Genomic DNA, 18,662 nt, shown 5'->3' with positions numbered 1-18,662 from the left:
GGCGGCCCTGCAGGATGGCGGCCCTGCAGGATGGCAGCTCTGTATGATGGGGGCCCTGCAGGATGGAGTTTAGCAGGATGGGGAGCCCTGCAGGATGGCGGCCCTGCAGGATGGCGGCCCTGCAGGATGGCGGCTCTGTATGATGGGGGCCCTGCAGGATGGAGCCACACTATCCGCAATGTAGTGCCGTCCATTCCAGTATTTTTTTTAAGTTGCAGCAGACGAGCGACGTGTTCGGGAATCGATGTGATGGCTTCCATGAGCTCCAGCGCAGGCCGCATCTTGCATCACCCGAGATATGCCACGATCTCTCACTCGCTCACCCGCCCACCCGCTTATCCCCCCGCCCGCTCGCTCGCTCACCCAGCCAACCACTCGTTTGCCCACCCGCTCACCCTCCCGCCCACCCACTTATTTGCCCGCTTATTTACCCGCCCGCCCAACTCAAAGTTACGTCGATTTAATCCCTCGAGCGTCCGTTGTGACCCCCGGCGTCGAGAACGACTCGGGGAGGTCGATACTCGGGAAGTTGGAGGCCTCCTCCAGCCACTTGGCCACGCTCAGCAGGTCCCGCTCGGAGAAGGCCGGGCCGATGAGCTGCAGGCTGAGGGGGAGACCCCGCGTAGACAGGGCCACAGGGACGCTCACCGCCGGGAGGCCTGCACCCACGCACGCACGCACGCATACACAACAAAAACAAAGATCCCTCGTTTAAACTGTAAGAGACTGTTGGGGCAAGTGAAGGCCGGCACCACGCCCGACCTCCTTTGTCTTCCCAGTGTCGATGTTTACACACCACACAAGGTACTCATTCGAGGCTGAGACGACCTTGGGGAGGCCCAAGACCGGTTCAGATGATCGCCACTGGTGTTGGCCGTGAGCAGGAATCGAACTCGGGTCGACGGGTTCATAGCGCAGTGCACTAACTGCTGTACTACCGCTCCCCACACACGCATGCATGCAACACATGCACCGCATGCACGCAGAGACAAAGATCCCACGTCAAAAATGGTTTCCTGCTCAGAAGAGTATCAAGACATTAGCGCTCATTTCCTGTTTAGAGCCCCAAGCCCGTGGTGGAAATTCCACATTGCTATGGATGGGTAGGGCGTGTCTCTCCATAGGACACTACTGACATTCCAACTCAAACCCTCTCACACTCTCTCTCACACACACACACAAACTCGTACTCTGCAGAACAAGGAGAGAACACGGGATCGAACCCCACTCGCCCCCCCATACGCACCGGCCATGTTGACGGGCTGCGTGAACACGTCCTCCTGCGCGCTGCGCGTGCGGTTGTCCTCGCTGCAGAAGTCGCGGTGCGTGGGGGCGTCGCTCAGCGTGGTGGGCGTCAGCAGCACGCGCACGCCGCTGGCAAACGCCGCCTCGAAGTCGCCGGCGATGAGGCGGCGCACGCGCTGGGCCTTCACGAAGTAGCGCTCGTAGTTCCTGCGCGGTGGGGGAGGGGAGGGGAGGTTAAATTTCGATTTAAAGCTTTCGTGACTGCAAGGATCCATCTTCCTTGGTTCTTTCGGTAAAGTCACGTAGAATGAGAATAAAAGAATAAATTGATAAAATAAAATAACACAATAAAATTCTCACGACGTTTCGGCCACAACACAAGTGGCCTTCATCAGGTGAAGGGACGAGACTGTCTGGAGGACAGCGCTGGAGCGAACACAGCCAAGCTCAGACCGCGACCTTTAAGCTGTGTGAGAAGAAACAGAGCGCCTTGACAAAGGAATTAGCATAGAATTTAGCATTGAAATAGCTGCGTGATTAGCTTGTGACTGGTCACAGAAATGGCTATGTTAAAGTCAAAGCATACACATCCACAGAGGCACCTAGTACAAATCAAACAGTAGAATTTAGCATTGAAATAACTGAGGGATTAGCTTGTGACTGGTCACATTGTGACTGGTCACATAGCATTGTGATATATAACGACTTATTGTTGGTAGCTTAGCTGATTGAAGAATATATAGAGTTTATTGATAACATTGAGGTAATTTATATTTTAGTTTTTTTATTGGTTTACTATATAGTATTCATTATATAGTGTAGTGTATACCCAGTTACCGTTAATAGCTCAGCTTATTGAATAATATATTGAGTACATTTATTATATTGATGTAATTTAGACTTAGGTTTTTTCACATCGGTTTACTATATGATAGTCGAGTTGTTGCAGCCCCTTTGGCGTCCATGTACTAGGTGCCTCTGTAGATGTGTAGGCTTTGACTTTAACATAGCCATTTCTGTGACCAGTCACAAGCTAATCACTCAGCTGTTTCAATGCTAAATTCTCCTGTTTGATTTATACTAGGTTCCTCTGTAGATGTGTAGGCTTTGAATTTAACATAGCTATTTCTGTGACCAGTCACAAGCTAATCCCTCAGTTATTTCAATGCTAAATTCTCCTGTTTGATTTATACTAGGTGCCTCTGTAGATGTGTAGGCTTTGACTTTAACATAGCTATTTCTATGACCAGTCACAAGCTAATCCCTCAGTTATTTCAATGCTAAATTCTCCTGTTTGATTTATACTAGGTGTCTCTGTGGATGTGTAGGCTTTGACTTTTACATAGCCATTTCTGTGACCAGTCACAAGCTAATCACTCAGCTATTTCAATGCTAAATTCTCCTGTTTGATTTGTACTAGGTGCCTCTGTAGATGTGTAGGCTTTGACTTTAACATAACTATTTATATGACCAGTCACAAGCTAATCCCTCAGTTATTTCAATGCTAAATTCTCCTGTTTGATTTGTACTAGGTGCCTCTGTGGATGTGGATGCTTTGACTTTAACATAGCCATTTCTGTGACCAGTCACAAGCTAATCACTCAGCTATTTCAATGCTAAATTCTATGCTAATTCCTTTGTCAAGGTGCTCTTTCTTCTCACATAGCTTAAAGGTCGCGATCTAAGCGTGGCTTTTTCGCTCCAGCGCTGTCCTCCAGACAGTCTCGTCCCTTCACCTGATGAAGGCCGCTTGTGTTGTGGCCGAAACGTCGTGAGAATTTTATTGTTATTTTATTTTATCAATTTATTATTTTATTCTCATTCTACGTGACTTTACCGAAAGAACCAAAGAAGAGGGGAGGGGAGGTTTTACTCCAGGTCCTCCGGTTTTTTACGCTCCGCATTTAGAATCAACGTTACGCTCAGAGTACTCGGCCGCGATGAATTTCCACACGATGAAAAAAGCCACTTTGCTGAGCTATTATTTGCGGCCAGGTCACTTCTGAAAAAAATCGCTATATAGCTCAGTGTGTCATCAATTGTCTGATAACACCTTCATGTATAGAGGACTGCAGAGCTTGCGTAATCATTGGTGCCGGCTCATTGCGTCACTGCCTTCTCGCTTACGTGCCATTCCTCCTCGCACCTGCGAGCGGTTCTCTCTCAACGAGAGTGAGCGAGTCGACAACTGTTATTTCAATGATCTCCGACGCCTTGTGACAAATGACGAGCGTCGCTGCCGCCGCTTACTGCTTCAGCAGAAAGTAGTTCCCGGCGAGGATTCGGCCCCGTACTACGTCGTTGAAGCCCTCGTGACGCGTGGCCGCGTACATCGCCTCCGTGGATTCTTCCACCGCGCTCCTGAGGCCTGCGTAAAGGGACGCCGACTGCTTAAAATGCCGTCCTGGAAAAAAAATCGACAATGTCCACGTCGTTCAAGGCCCTTTCTCTATCCACTGCTGAACGAAGGCCTCCCTCCGCACCGTACCTCTGCGACGAGTGGCACCTTTGCAAACGGCGGCCATCCACCAAGGGGCCTGCTTCCTGAAGGCGGGGAAACCACCGACGAGATTTGCTCAGCACGACACGCCTGATGATGACGATGACGATGATGACGATGATGACGATGATGACGATGATGACGATGACGACGACGCCGCGGTGGGTAAGTGGTAGTGCATTAGCGGTGGAGGTGCCATAGCTGCTGCCGCCACCATGGTGCCGGCGGTGGTGTAGGTAGCGGCGGAGGTGGTGACGGCGGTGGTGGTGGTGTCGGCAGTGGCGACGGCGACGGCGGTGGTGGTCGAGGCGACGGCGTCGGTGAGGGTAGTGATGTTGGGGGTAGTGACAGGGGTGCCGATGATGTCGGTGGCGGTGCAGCCGCACCGTACTGCAGGCCGTCGAAGCGCGCCATGTTGGAGGCCACCTCGGCGGTGCACAGCACGTGGTAGCACACGATGGAATGCTGCGTGTGCGGGAGGGACACGCGCTCCACGCGCGCTCCGCCCGCCTCCAGGAGCTCCGCCGCCCGGCTCCACGCGGCCAGCACGTCCGCAGAGAGACCGGGAGCGTGGTACTCCTGCACAAATGCAAAGGAACCCCACCCCCCCCCCCCCCCCCCCCCCGCGTAGTCTTTAGCAGACCGCTGGTGCAAGTGCAGTTGCGAGCGTCTGCGAAGGCTGGCACGGCACACGAGGGGGTGGGTGGTCAACACCGTGCCGGGCCGCCTTTGTCTCCCCAGGCATTCATTTGAAGCCGAGTCGACCTCGGCGGGGCCCGGTTCACGTAATCGTCACCGGTGTTGGCCGTGAGCGGAAACGGAACTCCTCTCTCCCGTGAGCACACTCTTGCGGCAAGCGCCGTCACTCACGAAGACCAAAGCGGCAGACACGAGAGGGAACCGAACTCTGGTCGCGGGTTTCACAGCGCGGCGCGCTCACCCGCTGCGAAGACTCGCCCCCAGGCACTTGCCCACACGTCTGCACGCACGCGCTCGTCCCCCAGTGGCCCAGGTGCCCCTACCTCGGGGATGCCCACGTGTAGGCCGCTGACGCGGCTCTCGCGCGGCAGGGAGAACGGACGGAACGCTTCCCTCGCCGTCGTCGAGTCCAGGGGGTCCACGCCAGCCAGCACCCCTATGGGAGGTGGGGAGGGGGGGGGGCGTTAGAGGGGGTGGAGGGGGGGCGTTAGAGGGAGTGGGAGGGGCGTTAGAGGTGGTGGGGGGGCATTACAGGGGGTGGGGGGCGGGGTTAGAGAGAGTGGGAGGGGCGTTAGAGAGGGTGGGGGCGTTAGAGGGAGTGGAAGGGGGGGTTAGAGAGAGTGGGAGGGGCATTAGAGGGGGTGGGGGGTTAGAGAGTGGGAGGGGCATTACAGGGGGTGGGGGGCGGGGTTAGAGACAGTGGGAGGGGCATTAGAGGGGGTGGGGGGGGCTAGAAGGCGGGGGCACAGTTGGTGAGACGCGCGTCCTCCCCAACAGGAAGCTCACTCATCACCGGCTCAGCTTCCAAGACCTGGCAACATCCGGTGCATTCTGGGTGAATTGGCCTTGTGCCGTGGCCACAATAGCGCTGAAGGGAGGTTCACTTTAATTTCCACCTGGGGGCGCGCTCCGTCTCGGGTACCGTCTCAGTTTCCCGCACCTCCAATTAGCACGGTTGCCTATGTACGGTGCGAAAAAAGTTCAACATACATACAAACAAAAGCTATTTATTTTAAAACAATGTCTTTTGCCGTGGGTATTCTGTGTGAATCAGTGTTATTTGGACTTTTGACAATCCGACAACCATGAGGTTTTAGCCAAATTAGAAACTAAAACTAAACCATTTTTATGTTACCAGGTAAGGCCCACTCAGCCATATAGCTCTTTTTCAGAAGCGATCTGGCCACAAACGGTAGCTCAAGAAGCGGCCAAATACTCTGAACATACGTTGATTCTAAAGTTGGAGGGAAAACCCGGAGAAAAATCCAAGCGACCATGGAGAGAGAGACGCGCAAACTCCAAATATACAGCAGGCGTCAAGGTCGGTATCGAACCCACGATCTCCAGCGCACCTGGCGAGGCAGTTAACATTTCGCCACTCACCCAGGATGGTGGCTGCGTCATCGGCGCTCGAGGCCAGGACCCCCGGCACGTCCATGGAGTTGACGAGGGGGATGAGGCCGTGGCGCGACACGAGGCCGTACGTCGGCTTGAGGCCCACCACTCCGCAGCGTGACGCCGGGTTCCGCGTCGAGCCTCCCGTGTCCGAGCCCAGTGCGCTGCTCCCCCACAGTGGGGGGGTGAGAGTGTCAAGTGTTGGCGTTGTTAGCGGTTCGTCAGGGGTCACGCGTCAGGAGAGAGAGGACGCACGCGCCGAGGTCACCATGAGGTCGAACAAGCGTCCGCACTGCACGAGTTTGACACTTCATATTTCAAGTGGCGGTAAGAAAAACAAGACGCAGCATGGCCCAGATGTGTGTACGTACGTTGAACTTCTTTCGTACCATACGTAGCCAACCGCGCTAAGCGGAGGTGCAGTGTTGAATCTATGGGTAGTGTTGAGTCTATGGGTAGTGTTGAGTCTCTGCGTAGTGTTGAGTCTATGGGTAGTGTTGAGTCTCTGGGTAGTGTTGAGTCTATGGGTAGTGTTGTTGGTCTATGGGTAGTGTTAGTCTATGGGTAGTGTTGAGTCTATGTGTAGTGTTGTTAGTCTATGGGTAATGTTGAGTCTATGGGTAGTGTTAGTCTATGGGTAGTGTTAGTCTAGGGCAGTGTTGAGTCTATGGGTAGTGTTGAGTATATGGGTAGTGTTAGTCTATGGGTAGTGTTAGTCTATTGGCAGTATGTATGTTTAACTTCTTTTGCACACGTGTACGTATCCGCATGCGCCTGCACTCTATATTGAAAACTCGTTTCTTTATAACTGATTTTTGTCGTTCATTTGTTGTCCTTCCCCCCGTACCTCCAATAATTACCACTGTTGGCTATGTACGGTGCGAAAGAAGTTCAACATACATACATGCGTTCCATGCTGTACTCAGTTCCTGCACCACGTGGCACCACGTGGCACCACAGTGCACCACGTGGCACCACAGGGCACCACGTGGCACCACAGGGCACCACGTGGCACCACAGTGCACCACGTGGCACCACAGTGCACCACGTGGCACTACAGGGCACCAGGTGGCACCATAGGGCACCACATGGCACCACAGGGCACCACGTGGCACCACAGGGCACCACGTGGCACCACAGGGCACCACGTGGCACCACAGTGCACCACGTGGGACCACAGGGCACCACGTGGCACTGTACCACACCACAAAAAAATACAGAGGGAAATAAGTATTTCCCCCATCCTCTAGTTTTATGCAAATTTGAAGGTGATTGGTACACGAGCACAGCCAGAAACATGGCTCACGATTTGCACGTTTGTCTACGTACGGTGCGAAGGAAGTTCAACATACACACACACACACTCACAAGAAACACGTTCCTGCCGCAACAGCAGCGGCGCTCCCACCAGAGCTCCCGCCCGTGATTAGCCACTCCCCGTCATCGCCGTGGCCGCTGTCGCCGCTGTCGCCAAGATGGTGCCGCACGCGGTAGGAGCGCGAGTAGCCCCAGGGGTTCCGCACCGGCCCGAACACGCTGTCCGTGCTGCCCGAGCTGCGACGACAGGGAGAGAGAGAGAGAGAGAGGGCGACGGTGCGAGACGTAAGGGCACCGCACCGCACCAGCGAAAGCGCTACACCACACCGCTGACTATTCGGGACTCACCCGATTAAGAGACAATCCACATTGATTACGGCATTGCCCTTAACTCTGGACACCCAAACCAGAGGAAAAAAAAACGTTCTATTTGCAAAATTGTGAAAATACATTTTACTGACAGCTACACACTGGTTTCCATGGTTTTTTTTAATTTATGAAAAGGCAAAGGTGCAGCCCTGCGATTGCTCGCTTACGCGACTGCCGGCAGAAGGGCCCCCACTAGAGGGAGCTCCATAAGAGCTCCCTCTAGTGGGGGCCCTTCTGCCGGCATAAGAGCTCCATAAGAGCTCCCTCTAGTGGAGCTCTTGTGGAGCTGCTTCTAGAGCAGTGGTTCTTAACCTGGGGTGCAAGCACCCCCTGGGGGTGCGAGATGCCCTTTCTGGGGGTAGCGAGACATGACAGATATTCTTCGAAGTTAAATAATCTAAACACAAATTAAGCACGGGCACGTAAGTACAACTATTTAGTCTCGTCAAACTCTATGTATTTATTAACATCATAAATGTTTTAACGATTGGGAATCAATGGGGCGCAAGGCTGCGGTAAAGGTTAAGAACCACTGCTTTAGAGGGTATTTGGCCTACTCTTTCATGCTGGCAAGACGTCTTGGAAGAGGTGGGATTGCTCACACTTGCATACTGCCAATTAAATGCTTGCAAAGACGACGTTCGTCTCCGGGGGCTCGACTCGACCGCCCTCACCCCATGCCGAACTCATCCAAGTTGGTCTTGCCAAGCAGCACCGCGCCCTGGTCCAGTAGCCGTTGCACCACCGTGGCGTTGAAGGGTGGCACGTAGCCTGGCGCGCACGGTGCCCACCAAACACCAAGAGCGTCCGCAAGCCACAGGGCATCCGTGTGTGTACCGACGCACGCACACACACGAAAATTATTCTTGATATTTTGAAAAGCACAGAGGACAACAATAAAATAGATTGACAGCTTGCTGCTCTTCTGACATGCGGTTGTGCAAGGGCACCGCCATCTTTTTATCGAGCGATACGTCTGAAATCTAGCGGAAAAAATACCAAAGGGTTATGTTTCATTCACTGAACAGATGTGTGTGTGTGTGTGTGACTATACAGGTGTGTTCAGCAGTGTGTGTGTGTGTGTGACTATACAGGTGTGTTCAGCTGTATGTGTGTGACTATACAGGTGCGTTCAGCTGTGTGTGTGTGTGTGACTATACAGGTGTGTTCAGCTGTGTGTGTGTGTGTGAATGTACAGGTGTGTTCAGCTGTGTGTGTGTGACTATACAGGTGTGTTCAGCTGTGTGTGTGTGTGTGAATGTACAGGTGTGGCTGGTACTGTGTGGCTGTGTGCAGGTGTGTCTAGTGCCGTATAGGTGCGTGCAGATGACGAGCGTGTGTTATTGTAAGAGGTGTGTCCGCATAATCGTAGCTGACACTGTGCGGCTGTGTAGAAGTGTCCCGTAGGGTACAGGTGTGTGCGGGAGATTTGTGTTTCTGCACAGGTGCGTTTGTGTGTTGGCTGTGGCTGGGGTACCCTGCAGCATGCGGGAGGCACATGTGGTCTCGATGCCCTTGGTGCTAAAGTTGTCCTTGACAGCGAAAGGAATTCCGTCCAAGGGGCCCAGAGGCTGCCCTGAGGAGGGTGAAACAGGCAGGGAGTTAACTTATAAACAAAATCACAAAAAAACGAATGGCTCTGAACCTTGTAGCCTCAACTTCCCGATTGTGTCCCAGGCTGTCCAAACAACAGGTTTGAGGTGAGTTAAGGAAAAAATACATTAACAAAATATTGTTGGATTTTCCAGAATTATTTCCCAAGCGTACTGTCAGCATCGTGTCATGAGACGAAGTATTCCGTCGGAACTCAAACAGAGCAACCATTCGTGTTCCATTGAAGCAGATATCACGTAACTATATTCGAGATCCCTTCAAGTTGACCTCTGCTCCACATAGTAGACGGCACAGCATGTTTGTTGCACGACAACTAAAAAGACACGTCTGAAATTCTCAAGAGGTGGAATTTAGTCAAATCAAGTGCACAACCGAAATGAATGTGATCGATTTTTGAGTGCAGACCATCAACTCAATCCACCTGACAAGCAGGATTTGATCATCGGCGACTGCCTGCATTTGAAGCCTGGATCTCCGCGGTGCCAGCTGAGCGCTCTGACCCCTGAGCCGCCCGCCCAGGGTTCAATCCCCCTCACGTGTAAAAAGATGAGCGCTGGCTGGCTGGCTGGGGGGGGGAGGGGGGACGGACGACGTTTATTTTGTTTGTGCAGCAGCAGCAGCTTCTAACCCAAGCGGTGTCGGCGCTCTGATTCAATCGCTTGGCTCATCGCCCGCTCTGACGCGAGAATGATGTAGGCATTGAGGCACCGCGTCTCATCCGCCCAGGCCAGGCAGCGCCGGCACAGCTCGACGGGAGACAGGGATCCATCGCGCAGCGCCGTCGACGCCTGCGGTGGGAGAGAGACAACCCAAGGCGCTAGCGAGCATCGTCTCGCCGTTAGGTGTGGCGGCACGGGAGACCCCGCGTGCCGGTGTAGCGGGCACACACAGAGAGAGAGAGAGGAGCCATCACATGGTAGGGGGTCATTTACTAAGATCCCATTGGGCTGCTCGGTGGCCAGTTCTTATATGGCAAAAGTAGCAAGTGGGTTTATGAAGCTATTATGTGCGGCAGAACTCTCGTGTGTGTGTGAGAGAGAGCCAAATAGTGAGGTTTGTCACGTAAACAAAACGTGCCAATTAGTGACTACTTCAGCACCCTGCTGTGTTGGAGAGCAAACCCGCCATATTTACAATGAGTACGACCTTTTGTTGGTGATTACAACAAGCTTCATCGAGATATATATTTTAGAATTATCCATCTAACCCCCCCCCCCCCCCCCCCCCAAAAAAAAAACATTGGCGCTTAATAATGTTCGCGAAATCCTACATGTTAAACGGAATTCCTAGTTATACAGGGTGTTTCGAAATGTTAACACTTACATGGTAACACTTACATGGTACTATCTGTAACATAATTGTAATGTTAATAGCTTCAAACAGTCAAAGAGTTTCTCCCACTTGTTCGCCATCGTTGTCAACCCGTGCCTGGAATCTTCTCCAGGTAGTCTACCAGAGCCCGCATGCACATTTATTGCGGTGCTGTTGCAAATTTTCGGAAGTGTTAACGTTTTTTTAAGCACCCTGTAATATGACACAACACCAAGGCTTTGACTGAAGCCTTCTGGTAAGGACATTCGCACGAGGAGCGAATGTCGACACACACGCACACGGGACTCACCTGCTTGAGTGTCAGTCCCAGCATGGTGCTAAGGGGGGTGGCGGAGAGTCGATAATTGTCTGGGAAGAGTTACAGATTGTTTTGATCTCTAGAAGAGCCACGTGGTCACTGGGAGAGTGCCGGAGATAACGACATAGTCGGGGAGTCTTTGGCAGCTTGAATCAATTACTGGGAGAGTCAGGGATGTTAGTGGAGTCGAGGAGTATTTGAGGAACCGGGAGAGTCAATTGGTTAATGAAAGAGACATTAACTCTACGAGAGTGTCAATGGGAGAGTCAACGACTCTGTGGGAGAGTCGATGAGTGAGTCAACGACTCTGTAGGAGCGTCGATGAGTGAGTCAACGACTCTACGGGAGTGTCAATGGGAGAGTCAACGACTGTATGGGAGAGTCGATGAGTGAGTCAACGACTCTATGGGAGAGATGAGGGAGTCAAGGACTAATGGAGAGTCAATGAGTAAGTCAACGACTCTATGGGAGAGTCAATGACTCTATGGGAGAGTCGATGTGTGAGTCAACGACTCTATGGGAGAGTCAATGAGTGAGTCAAATACTCTACGGGAGAATCGATGAGTGAGTCAAAGACTATGTGGGAGAGTCAATGAGTGAGTCAAAGACTCTGTAGGAGAGTCGATGAGTGAGTCAATGACTCTATGGGAGAGTCGTTGAGTGAGTCAATGACTCTATGGGAGGGTCAATGACTCTATGGGAGAGTCGATGAGTGAGTCAACGACTCTATGGGAGAGTCAATGAGTGAGTCAAATACTCTACGGGAGAATCAATGAGGGGGTCAAGGACTCCATGGGAGAGTCAATGAGTAAGTCAAGGGCTCTACGGGAGAGTTTCCGAGTCTCGAGCGCTCTGCGGCGGAGTCAATGACAGAATCGCGTGGCCCACGTGACCAATCGTCCCTGGGCGCCGCCATGACGCTCGACCTCTGACCCCGCAGCACCGCCCGCGCTCATTGGCTACGGCGCGAGTAACGCGCGCGCTGATTGGACCAGGCGGCTCGAGGGGGGGCGGGTGCTCTCAGCTGATTGGACTCAAGCGGGACCTGGCACTGTACTCGTGTGATCATTATCATAGTTATTATTATTGCTAGCCTGTGTTGTATTTACACGAATGTTCGTAGTTGTAACTGATAATACTTCCGATGTTGCCGATTATATCGCTTGCCTCCGCGTTGAATTGAGGCGACTCTGACCGCGCTGATCGCTACTCATAATAAAGGTAACTGTACACATCAAGTCACGATCATTTTCAGCCCTCGTGTGTCATTCCACTGCTGGATGAGGCTCCCCCGCCTCGCCTCGCCTCCACACCCGTGTCGATAGTTGTTTGACCGTACATCGTCGTCACCATCACGCTGGTCAGTGCGAGTTCATGGAGAGTCCGAGCTGCGGGACCGGTTAAGTTCTCGTAACGTGCCACTGACGTTAGCCGTGGGCGGGGAGTTGAACTCCCGTTCGTCAGCCTCACGGGGGGCCACTGCGCTCACCGCTGCACGGAACGCTTCCCCGTGGCTGCGACGTTTGAGAAACGCGCCGAGCGGAGGGCGCGGTGGGCTGACCACTGCGCGCGTCTACAGGGTGGTGGTCCAGATGTCTAGTGACCTACCCCCCCCCCCATTGATTGACCCCCAAACATGTTTTTTTGTTTCCTTTGCATATTAATTTATGTTTTAAGTAAACCTTTCAAATAAAAAAAATATTACGTTTGACAGAATTAAATGGCGGGTCACAAGACATCCGGACCATCCTTTACTCTATAAAGGTTTGTTGACATGGAGTTACGTCATCGTACGCGTTGTGTAACTGAAAATGTCAACACATTTGTCTATAGGACTGCCTTAAAAGAGAAAAAAATATGTAAAAGGCGACGTTTCGGGAAATGGACATTCATAGCACACCAATGAGGTCACGATTTTTGTGCTGATGAAGGGCAATTCCCCAAAACGTCGCTTATATATTTTACATTTAAGTTTATTTGATTTCATAATACAGGTTTTCTTTTGGGTTATATCGAGTAAATATAAATGCGTCGTTAAACCCGCCACCGCAGCCAAATTAGTAAGGTTTGTCACGTAAACAGAACGTGCCAATTCGTTATTAGTACAGCACACCGGTGGGTTGGAGAGCAAATCCACACCGTTTACAACACACTGGTGTGCTGTACTAGTAACTAATTGGCGTGTTCTGTTCATGTGACAAACCTTACTAATTGCCTGTGTCGGGTGGTGGCGGGTTTAACGACATTTATATTTATGCGATCTAACCCCCCCCCAAAAAAAACCTGTATTTTGGATGATACTGGTCGCGAAAGCCTACGTGTTAAACTTCATTTGAATTATTACAACGCTTGGGCCCGGTTAGATGCCCGGCTATTTTACACGGGAGCTCGAGTGCTCGCTATCCCATTCACCGCATCCTCACCAGCCAAACGAATTTGGCTATTGACTTTTTGTTCCGCCTTCTGCTCTCGCCGCTTGCAGCACCGAGACCGGAGGCGGGCCAATGTCGTACACCCTGTGCCGTTGGCGGGCGCTGGCCACGCGGGCCGGCGCACAGCTGCCCCTTCAAGCTCCCCGCGACAACAGGGGTCACCTCCTGGTGTCCCCTCCTAGCGGGGGCCTCCTCCTCGCGTCCTCCGCTGCCGGGGGAGGTTCTCTGGCCGCGGCCCCCGCCCGGGGCCTGTGCTGCTCGGTGGCGCGGGCCTCCATCATGCCGGCGTGGCAGCTGCAGTCGTACGGCGGGCTCGACGCGCTCCGCTACAACGCCAACACTCCCTTCCCCATCATCGTCTACCCCAACGAGGTGGTGGTGAGGGTGCACGCGTCGAGCCTCAACCCCATCGACGCCGCCATGTCGCGTACGTACGTTTGTGCGTGCGCGCGTGTGTGTCGGCGTGTGGGGAGCGGCGGTGTAGCGGTTAGCGCTACGCTGCGCCATGAGCCCGGCGACACGGGTTCGATTCCCGCTCGCTGCCGAACACCGGTGACGATTGTCTGAACCGGTCCTGGGCCTCCTCCGCTAGGTCGACTCGGCCTCAAATGAGTGCCTGGTGCGGTGTGTAAACATCTTCATTCGGGAGACAAAGGCGGCTGGGCGCGGTGCTGGCCACCCACCCCTCGTGTGCTGTGCCGACCTACATAGGTGCTACTCGCGAACAGCACTTGCCCCAGTAGTCTGTTAAGGCTACACGGGGTGGTTCTTTGTGCGTGAGGCCACATGTACCTGGCCTGGTACAAGCGCCGTGATAATGTCACTGCCACTTAGCGGCGAACAGCGGCCTTTGTTGTCGCTGTTGTCGTCGTTGTGCGGGTCGCCGCGTGGACAAGGCTGCTTGGTGACCTCTTGACCCCATTGCCCCTTGCAGGCGGGTACGGCGCGCGCGTGCTGAACACGATGCGCGACCCCCTGCGCATGAACCCGCGTGACAGCGAGCTGCCCCTCGTGCTGGGCAGGGACTGCTCCGGGGTCATCATGGAGTGCGGAGTTTCTGTCAAGCACTTCCGCCCGGGCGACGAGGTCGCGCGCACACACAAACACACACACGCAAACTCACCCACCCACCTGCTCACCCATTCACATACTCACCCAATACCAATATCCACTATTCGCCACTAAGTGATGGTGACATCACCCCGGCACCTGTGTCAGGCCAGATGCACATTGAGTCCACGTGAAGTGTCGAAGGCTCGCTGACAGGAGGTCACGGGACAGACCCAGGTGCCATGGGTTTACTGACTGAGATGCCTGGCAGATGCACCAGCTGTGTCCCCTACTCTGCCACCGACCCACTCACTCATTCACCGACTCACACACACCCACTCATCCACTAAACAACAGCCGCCATTCGCCACTAAGTGGCGGTGATGTCGCCTGAGCACTTGTGCTAGGCTAGGTGCATTCCGAGGCCACGTGATATGTGTGCACGTGGCTAGTAACCCCTCCATCTGCCACTATTTTCGACAAAATACCACGGTGGAAACACCCAAATGAGCTTGTGCTGGAGGCCCCAGAGATATATTTTCGACAAATCCCATGTGGCAGAGCCAGACTGAACCCTCCCCTCGGACAGGAGACCACTGCGGTTGGCCACGTGGAATGTTCGAACTCTCGCTGCGCAGGAACGGCTGCCATTGCTGTGTCGGGAGATAGACCGATAAAAGACAGAGGTCCCCCGTATTGCCTGAGCAGCTTGTTGGGGCAAGTGCTGTTAGCGAGTAGCAATATGAAGGTCGGCACGGCACACGAGGGTGGCCAGTACAACGCTTGACCACCTTTGTCTGCCTCGAGGCAATGTTTATACACCGCACGATGTGCTCATTTGAGGCTGAGTCGCCCTTGGGGCATGCCCAGGACCAGTTCAGATAATCGTCGGTGGTGTTGGTCATGAATGGGAATCGATCCTGGGTCACCGGGTTGGATCTATGTCGAACTTCTCTATCACCGTACTTAGCCAACCGTGCTAATTAGAGGAGCGGATTTATAGCGCAGCACGTTAACCAGTACACTATCGCTCCCCACACAAATTGGCACTCACAGTCGCGCGGGCACACACGTACAAGAGTGCTCACAATCACACGTGCATGCACGCATACACAGACGCGCGCACACACACAGTGCGTATACATGCGCGCACGTACACTCGCGTACATTGGGATGCTGTCCACTTGGATGAGTGACCGCGTTGTTGCTTGATGACCGTTTGGGAGCAGGTGTGGCTGGCCTTGCCTCCGTGGAAGCAGGGCACGTTCGCCGAGTTCGTCGTGGCCAGCGCAAACGAGGTAACCCTCACACAAAGCCGTTGTTCCCCCAGTGGCCCTCGTGTGCGTGCTTCCCCATCTCTTTCTTCGCGTGGTTACTGATTTTGACGGAGAGCAACAACTGTGATTCTGCATTGAGGTGGTTGATGAGCCCAGATGATTCCGTCAGGAGTAGCGGGAGTGGTGCATCGTGGCTGTGATTTATGCCTTCCCCTTCGTATTGGTGAATCGGGCGTTTGAGTTGTGATACATTCCATGGTTTTGTTCTGCATGATCAAAGCCTCTGCAAACAAGTGTGTGCGGTGACGTCACCACCATGCACTTGCCTGCCCACCCGCGTGTCAGCCAGCCAGCAAAACTTTTTTTATCATATAGTATCAAATTAATCCCGGTATGCTACTGTGGATATCTATGTAGTCTGTGTCCATTCTTCAGTCCCTATGCGAGTCTGTGGTTCTCTATGTGAGACCCAGGCTTTTTTAATCTGAACAATTTTAAACTATTTCTCATTTTACCAGGTAAGACCCACTGAGAATTGTAGCTTTTTTTCAGAGGTGACCTGGCCACGAATGATAGCGCAACGAAGTGGCTTATGTGGAAATGTATCGCTGCCATATACTTTAAATGAATGTTTCTAAATGTGGAGGGAAAAACCGGAGAACCCGGAGAGAAATCCACGCTACCACGGAGAGAACACGCGAACTCCAAATATACAGCGGGCGTCAGGGTTGGCATTGAACCCACTACCTCCTGCATACCAGACGACGGAGTTAACATCTCACCATCTGGGTCTGCCCGTGTTATATTTCTACACCCGGCGCACCACATCTGCTATACATTTCGCTATGGCTTTGGGTACTAAGCACATGCCACCTCCCGGTCTGCCAGCAAGCTGAAAATTACTGAGTGAGAATTTAAGCAGTGTGAGACTGTGGGTCTCTATGTGCCTCTATGAGTCTCTAAGTGAGCCTATGTGAATCCATGGGCCTCCCGTGTGTCTATGGGTTTATGTAAATCTATGTGTCTCTGTTAGTCTACGTAAGGCTTTGAATCTCTGCATGAGTCCATGTGTCTCTACATAAGCATTTGGGTCTCTGATTGTGTGGGTCTCTGAGTCTATGGGTCTCTGTGAGTATTTGGGTCTCTGAGTGTGTGGGTCTCGATTTGAGTGTATGGGTCTCTGTGTAAGTATTTGTATCTCTGAGTGTGTGGGTCTCTATCTGAGTCTATGGGTCTCTATGTAATCATTTGGGTTTCTGAGTGGGTATCTATCTCAGTCTATGGGTCTCTATGTAAGTATTTGGGTCTCTAACTGTGTGGGTCTCTATCTGAGTCTATGGGTCTCTATGCCCTGTGCCGACCGCCCACAACAGGTGGCCCACCGGCCGCTGCGATTGAGCCACGAGGAGGCGGCCTCCATCCCGTACGTGGCGCTCACCGCCTGGTCCGCCCTGGTCACCACGGGGGGACTCAACAACAAGACGGCTCGCGGAAAGAGGTACGGCGACCCGCACAGCTGCTGTTAGTGAGCACAGCTGATAATGGCGATCCGCACAGCTATTGTTAGTGAGCACAGCTGGTAAGGGCGACCTGCACAGCTGTTGTAAGTGAGCACAGCTGATAAGGGCGACCCACATAGCTGTTGTTAATGAGAACAGCTGGTAAGGGTGACCCGCACAGCTGTTGTTAGTGAGCACAGCTGATAAAGGGACCCGCACAGCTGTTGTTAGTGAGCACAGCTGGTAAGGGCGACCCACACAGCTGGTAACAGCGACCGGCACAGCCGTTGTGAGTGAGCACAGCTGGTAACAGCGAGATGTAGAGCTGTTGTGAGTGAACACAGCTGGTAACAGCGACCTGCACAGCTGTTGTTAGTAAGCACAGCTGGTAACAGCAACCCGCACAGCTGTTGCTAGTGAGCACAGCTGTTAACAGCAACCCACACAGCTATTGCTAGTGAGCACAGCTGGTAAGGGTGACTGGCACAGGTGTTGTGAGTGAGTACAGCTTGTAACAGCGAGATACAGAGCTGTTGTGAGTGAACACAGCTGGTAACAGCGACCCGCACGGCTATTGTCATTTAACACAGCTGGTAATGGGTGACTGTCATAGCTGTTGTGAGTGGGCACAGCTGGTAACAGCAACTGACACAGCTGTTGTGAGTGAACACAGCTGGTAATGGGTGACTGCCATAGCTGATGTGAGTGGGCACAGCTGGTAACAGCAACCGACACAGCTGTTGTGAGTGAACACAGCTGGTAAGGATTGCTGGAACACCTGCGCTCACTCACAATTCAACGATTAGACTGATCCCTGTGTAAAATAATATGAATAATAAACTCCTTAAAAAAAAAAAAATTTAAAACAAAGGTTTTATTAGCAACTTCGTTGAACTCACGGTCGAGAAGTACGTCAATGGGACACGCGGCCCCTGAGACACGCGGCCCCTGAGACACGCGGCACCTGAGACACGCGGCACCTGAGACACGCGGAGCCTGAGACACGCGGCACCTGCGTTTTGTGCGAGCCGATTCCACAGTTTGGGGACCGCGGCGTTTTTTGACCACAAATATATATAAATAATAAGGCGTCCATACAAAATGTAAATTGCTTTAAAGTAGCGAATTCATTGATTAATTGATGGCAATTTTGATACAGGCATGCATTGTCACCGGATCTGAGTACGTGTGCAAAATGTGGAATTGATTGGACAACGGGAAGCGGACGAAATTTTGAATCAAGTTAAGTAAAACCGTTGAATAATAACAACTACAATTAACGTTGGATGACGTGTTCACTTTAGAGTCTGTTGTCGTTGAATTGACAGGGTTCTCATTTTGGGTGGATCGGGAGGAGTGGGGACGTTCGCTGTCCAGGTGAGATTGGTGCAGTTCGCGGGGCAATGCCGTCTCCTTGCGGATTGCACTTCGACTGCCAACGGCAAAGCGTCTGGGCACGCGTGGGGTAGCAGCTCTCCTGGTGCGGCAGATGGGTTGACACACAGATGGGTTGACACACAGATGGGTTGACACACAGATGGGTTGACACACAGATGGGTTGACACACAGATGGGTTGACACACAGATGGGTTGACACACAGATGGGTTGACACACAGATGGGTTGACACAGAGAT

The 18,662-nt window shown here is 52.8% G+C and overlaps 2 protein-coding genes across 4 annotated transcripts in view; one reads left to right on the top strand and one right to left on the bottom strand.

Moving 5' to 3' along the window:
* Positions 1–403: 403 nt before the first annotated feature.
* On the bottom strand, positions 404–11,681 carry QRSL1 (glutaminyl-tRNA amidotransferase subunit QRSL1). The gene is made up of 11 exons (XM_032976844.2): positions 10,761–11,681; positions 9,768–9,927; positions 9,003–9,101; positions 8,200–8,296; positions 7,208–7,393; positions 5,828–6,003; positions 4,768–4,880; positions 4,132–4,324; positions 3,496–3,613; positions 1,247–1,452; positions 404–659 (listed from the first exon to the last, which is right to left on the bottom strand). Exons 1-11 carry the CDS (start codon positions 10,782–10,784, stop codon positions 451–453), a joined length of 1,581 nt encoding a protein of 526 aa, XP_032832735.2. The 5' UTR covers positions 10,785–11,681; the 3' UTR covers positions 404–450.
* Positions 11,682–11,816: 135 nt separating this feature from the next.
* Positions 11,817–18,662, top strand: part of RTN4IP1 (reticulon 4 interacting protein 1) — a 14,327-nt gene continuing 7,481 nt past the window's right edge. The window contains exons 1-6 of one of the 3 annotated variants that reach the window (XM_032976845.2): positions 11,817–11,990; positions 13,252–13,628; positions 14,136–14,287; positions 15,481–15,549; positions 16,902–17,026; positions 18,356–18,404. In XM_032976845.2, the coding sequence (XP_032832736.2) occupies positions 13,274–13,628; positions 14,136–14,287; positions 15,481–15,549; positions 16,902–17,026; positions 18,356–18,404 (750 nt within the window). In that variant the 5' untranslated portion in view covers positions 11,817–11,990; positions 13,252–13,273. Of the gene's footprint in view, positions 11,991–12,016; positions 12,130–12,359; positions 12,534–13,251; positions 13,629–14,135; positions 14,288–15,480; positions 15,550–16,901; positions 17,027–18,355; positions 18,405–18,662 lie in introns of those variants that run through there. The other 2 variants (XM_032976846.2, XM_032976850.2) reach the window with 2 other exon arrangements.

Source organism: Petromyzon marinus, chromosome 60 (assembly GCF_048934315.1).
Source record: "Petromyzon marinus isolate PM22_M1 ecotype Great Lakes invasive population chromosome 60, UKy_Petmar_22M1.pri1.0, whole genome shotgun sequence".
NCBI lineage: Eukaryota > Metazoa > Chordata > Hyperoartia > Petromyzontiformes > Petromyzontidae > Petromyzon > Petromyzon marinus.
The sequence above is the reverse complement of the archived record's forward strand: the minus strand, read 5'-3'. Positions and strand labels throughout refer to the sequence as shown.